The 5710-nt window shown below is 40.4% G+C and overlaps 1 protein-coding gene across 1 annotated transcript; it reads right to left on the bottom strand.

The window, feature by feature from the left end:
- Positions 1 to 933: 933 nt before the first annotated feature.
- Positions 934 to 5272, bottom strand: RB195_006624 (uncharacterized protein; the record flags this gene model as incomplete). The annotated part of the gene is made up of 6 exons (XM_064179813.1): positions 934 to 1017; positions 1105 to 1277; positions 1344 to 1461; positions 3248 to 3379; positions 5096 to 5194; positions 5252 to 5272. 6 exons carry the CDS (start codon positions 5270 to 5272, stop codon positions 934 to 936), a joined length of 627 nt encoding a protein of 208 aa, XP_064036741.1.
- Positions 5273 to 5710: the final 438 nt, after the last annotated feature.

Here is a 5710-nt window from a genome sequence, read left to right as displayed (position 1 = left end):
GCATTTCATTCGAGATGTAAAGTTCTGCCGTTTATGGAATAGCGACGCATGGATAGATTCTATGCGAACTTTCTCGGATAGACTCGGATAAGTTTGAGGACGACACACTCCGGCGAAGATGCTGGGTAGCTGCGTTAGGCCGTAAAGCTCGCCCGCCGATTAATTCAAGTTAAGTCACTTTGTTGTGTAGTCAACAAATCTCTTCTTAAGTTACCCTTACATAAGTTTAGGCCTTTTTTATATGCAGAACATGTCATAAGCTCAAGGAGCTCTAGAATTTATTGCATTACCTTAAGATTCAAAAAATTCCTAGACCAGTGTCCTAGTAGCTGATACTATTGAGACTTTTTTTACTTCTCCTTCTTTTTGTTCCCTACTCCGTCTGTAGCAGTGTCACAGCTGAGTTAAAAGGACCTCAGTTCCGAGCACAAAGCTCGAAGTGCACCAAGTGAACTTAGTTGACTACACCAGTTCGAGCTGAATTGAAGTCGGTGAGTTAGTAAAATATTAATAGTAACCAAAAAAAATGTCAGGGGTATCAATTCATTTCGAATGCGCCAATGCACTCAAATTTAGTTCGGAAATGATTGAGAGTTATAAATGGGTGTCCTGCCTTCCGAGGGATAGCCGATGTGCCGGGTCAGTGTTTTTACGGTACTGTACGCAAGTTCGGCCCGAGTTTATAGAACTCGGAGGGATGAAAGGTTAGTTGCCACAAGGGCGGTTTCGAATCGTCGCGCAGCCAAACCTGCGCTGCACCCGCCCTAAATGGATCAGTAAGTAATTAAATGTACGCATAAAACACTTTAGAAGGAAATCTGTCACCACTTTTAGGCGTTTCTACATTGTCCATACTACATACAATAGTATATTTTATTTACAGATAAATAAATACATGCACGGATAAATGTTAGTCGAAGTTCATTTGTAATCTCACTTCTTCGCATTTTCCTCTGACTTTATCCTAGCTTCAGCCCGCTTAAGATCAAGCGAAGAGCCTGTTGGAGTCATTTTATCCTTGAAACAAGTGTATTACCGTTGAAGATATGATCTAGTACAACAAACAAACAAACAAACAAACAAACAAAAGATACGGGGACTTACATCGAGAAACGAAATGAAGGTGTTCAACACCTGCAGGAAACACATATTGACGGCTACATTAATATGTAGGGTGATTGCTCCTAGATACATCCAGAAAGGTCCCAACACGGCGTAAAATTTGCGCTCATCGACGAAATGCCCAGGAAGACTGTGTGTGAATTTGCTTCGGTTACCTCGAACAAACTTTGTATTTTTTTTCTGTATTTGGAGAAACATACCCAAGTGAACTATGTACTTACCGATTGCCATAATTAACACCACCGAGATCGCAATAATGTCAGTGAACACCATCAGAGCTGTGACAATTGTGATATGAGCATTTACAAGAGTTTTTCTTTCCCTACTAACTCCAACAATCTGAAATAACTGAAGGAAATTACAGTAATGATTCATTCTTGGCAACATCTTGAATCGTCAAAAACCCTAGAATATCTGGCAAGTTAAAGAAAACCAACTTTTTAAAATTAAAGTTCCAGTCCTTGGGGTACAAAGTCACGACAAATGAATGAAATGAAAAAATTTTGGCACCAACAAGTTGAACAGACATCTGTATTTCTTCAAAATTGAACTTCATATCCGTTTCCATAGATACTTCTTGGGTTTCTTACGTCCATTAATCCACAGAAAAAAAGACGTTTTCAGTTTGTTCCCCACGCAGCATAACTTAAAGATAGCATACCACAAAACGTATAGTCGGGTCAAAACGATATGAAGCACGGTGTAGTTGCACGAGCGGTCGCGCTAGAGCAGCGCGGTTTTTGACCGCTCGCAGGCTGCCGGCGAGCGGTCTTCTTGACAATTTGCCAAATTTTGCCAAGTGACGTCACCCGAATCGAAATTGGCCGCAACGCTTTGTTTGTTTTTATTTTTATTTTTGCTTTTCTTTCAGACTTTTCCTCTTTTATGTTTCTTTTTCGTACTTTTGTTATGTATGAAGCATTTGCTTTCGTTATGGAGATCTCTACCGTATATGTATTGTTCTTAACTTATTGTATTGTTTTTGTTCCTGAATTTATTTTCACGTAAATGTTCTCTGTTTCTTTGTAAGAATGGAAGAGTAGGGAACGAAAAAAAAAACATTAACATAGATATAAGTATAATTTGGACCAAATTTCAAAAGGAAAACGTGAACAAAAGCAATACAATAATTTAAGAACAATACAGATACAATATAGATTTCTATAGCAAAAGCAAATACAGCAAGCATAACAAAAATACGAAAAAAAAAGCAATGAAAGGCGAAAAAATCAGAAAGAAAAGCAAAAAATAAACAAAAATAAACAGAAAATTGCGATCCGGGTGACGTCATTTGACAGAATTTAGTAAATTGCCAAGCAGACCGTCCGCCGGCAACCTGCGAGCGGTCAAAAACCGCGCTGTTCTAGCGTGGCCGCTGTTGCAACTATACTGTTAGTGTCGTTTTATTACGTAGTTTTATTATTAATATTATTAATACGAGGCATCTTATAATGCCGCTTTGTACGCGTGTCTAATCGCTCAACAGCCTATCCATTAGTTTATCATGAATAGGACGCTGAGAAAGCCTAGATGATTATCGTTCGCTCGCTCGCGGATGCGGCACGTGCACAGGGGTGACGCGTCATAGGGTGCCCCGTAGGAAAATTCCAGGCGACGACCTTTTGCCACGCAGTTTTTCACGACGCATTTAGAGAAATTGAGAGTGGTCGTGTTCATACTCGTGATCTACATCCATAGCCCTATCTTTTCCTGGAGAGATCCCAACATCAACAATTTTGTGGTATGCTGCCTTTTAACACCACTTTGGGTGTTAAGTCCGGCTGCTTTGAAGAGGAAACAAATGTTTCAGTAGTAATGAACCTAGCGCTGGAATTAAATGGGTAAGGTATGAGCGAAAAATTTCGACCATCGTAGAATATCGGTGGAACACTATTTGGGAATTTTTGGTTCGAATCAGATGTACGATTGCAACAGAAAGAAAAGCTATGTGAGACAAAAAAGAGGCTGTCGTCAGGTAAGCCTCTCTGGAGAAGCGAGCTTCGTAGGTGAAAACCCGTTGCCGCTTTCACCGGCTGACATGAGCCCAAAGTAACTGAGCCAAATAAGAGAATGGATACGAAAGAAAATTAAAATAGAAAGAGAATGAACAGCTGAAAACGATTACCGCACAAATCACTCCGCCGGCATAAAGTGTCCCAATACACGCGACCACAGGACGAAAAGCGTCCACATTCACAAAGTAGCCGTGCTTTTCGAGCGCGTAATAGGTGAGACCCATTATTACTAGCATGAACATCTGAAAATCAGTCCTTGGTCACCGGTGAGCGTATTTAGTAGCTCAACAAGCAAGGAAAGTTTGGTGATGTAATTTGAAGGAAAAGATCCAAGTGTTGTGCAACATCGACAGAAATTTTCTGTCTGAAGTACATCTCCTTCTCTTTACAAGTTTCTTTTGACAAAAAAAAACTTTTAATTTAACTGAGAATTTGAATTGTCTGATTCTTAGCTTTGAGGAAAGTGTGGAACGTAACTGTTGTAGTAGTAAATGGAAATCTCCAACCGTAATCTTAATTTTTAATGATAGGTAATAGTCGACTGATCATTTTCTGCCCAGACTACAGTCTGCGACTTTTATTGGAGGATTGTAAAGAGAAGGCAGAATGGGCACTGAGAAGAGAAGTGTGCGTAGCAGAGACGTATCGTGCTCAACAGCTTGGGTGCTATAAAAACATTTGCGATCAAAAATGAAATGAATTTTTTTATACGAATAAGAAAGACATTGGTACAGTAATATCATACAGTCGGGTCAAAACGACATGAAGCCCGGTGCATTTGTGTACGCGCTTGAAACGGCGCGGTGGAGGCGGCAGTTGGAACCGAGGTGGGACCATCGCAAATTGCAGCAATGTGCAGTCCCAGTACGCTTCTAACCGCTACACTTCGCCGCACCGCTTCGAGAGAAGCAGCGTACGCAATTGCGCCGTGGTTCATGTCGTTTTGAAACTACCATACATCCATGAAATATCTTTCAAACACGGCGATTTTCCGACTAAGGTGGGTTAAAATCGAGGGGAATATTGGTAATGTTTACTGGAATGATGGTATGATCGAGTGAAACTCTGTGCGGTTGCGTAAGCAGCGGCGCTCAAATCACTGGGATCGTGATAGGATCGTCAGAGTCAGAGTGAAGCCAGCGATGGTCCCACCTCGATTCAACCACTTGCTCAAAACGAACCGATTATAATTAGAAGTAGTAAAGATTCATTTAACGGGCTTTCGCAGATAATGTGTTTGGTAGTGAGCAAGTAGCATCGAAGCTAGATCCTAGTCCTAAACTGGAAGAGAATTTAGTTCGGGAGGAAGGTGGTGAGGGAGGGCACTCAGTCGCGCTATCATTTCTGGAGGCTCGAACTTCCTTCTTTCCCTTAGTAACTTTAGCTCACATGTGATAGATCCTCTAAGAATAATGCTTAGGTCTTAAGGCCCCTACTGATTTAGTTATTTACTTCCAGAAATAAGAGCACGACTCAGTGGTCCAACTATTATTGCTCCTGCTGTAAACATATACTTGATAAGCACCGTCCACGGGCAAAGTGATGAGCTGAATTAATTGGAAAGGGATGTACACCTTCGAAACGCACTTCTCTTCTCTTGATCACTTTAGACGTGGAAAAGTAGGATTTTTCTCCCACTATTAGAGACTTTTGGTCTCCCTATTCTATAGATAAAAATCTCCTTCGTACTTTGAAACCAAAACGGGTTAACGAAGGAATGAGAAGTTAGTGCAAAGAAGTCAGAACACGAAAGGAACAATATTCTTTTCGAAAAAGTATGTTTTTGTTAGTGTTCTATAACACTGCCATTTTATGTATGACTATATACAGCCAACTTCATTTCTGGCACCTCATAAGAGAAGGAATAAAAAGGAAATAAATAAAGCAGCAAAGAGGAAGTAAAAGGGAAGAAGAATTGAAAGGAATAATTAATGAATATGTAGAAGAAAAAGAAATACCTGCATAGCAGCAACGATGTATGAAGCAGTAGAAGCATGGAACAGTTCGAAACAAGCTGCTGGATAGTGAGCTGGACAGCTCGAACATTTCTCCACTTTCTGGAAAATTTTCTAATTTATTCAGTCACCAGTAAAGCGCCAGGAGGAGTGCGGTACCGTTACTAAAGCGTTTGTCATGTTCCTCAATGCCCTTCCTTACCGGCACAGGAAGATTTCTGTTTTCTGAAACTACGTGGTCTTGAAACGGTAAGAGATGAAACTGAAATTATAATATTACGTGCGGAATGTTCAGCGGATTATCGATCGTACTGATCGTAGCAGTTGACCTGGATTCTTCGAGGGTGCGCGATGACGATTGCGTGAAGCGATCGATACTCGTAAAGGTAAAGGTCATGAAAGGTAAGCAACACTAAACAGGTCTTCTACGCTCTGGTCATTTTGTGTCAATTTATTGATGACATCCAGATTTATCATTTGGGTTTTCGATGAGTCAAAATTCTGTACTACTTAGTTAATCCCATAAATGCTCGCTTAGTTTGGAAAAACTAGAATTTCTTCTTTTTGGTCCGGGAATATTTTGAAAGTTTTTCATGCCTATTTTTTCTAAGAAATTGC

Source organism: Necator americanus, chromosome I, assembly GCF_031761385.1.
Source record: "Necator americanus strain Aroian chromosome I, whole genome shotgun sequence".
Lineage (NCBI taxonomy): Eukaryota > Metazoa > Nematoda > Chromadorea > Rhabditida > Ancylostomatidae > Necator > Necator americanus.
Note: the sequence above shows the minus strand (reverse complement) of the source record. Positions and strands in the feature narration are given on the sequence as shown.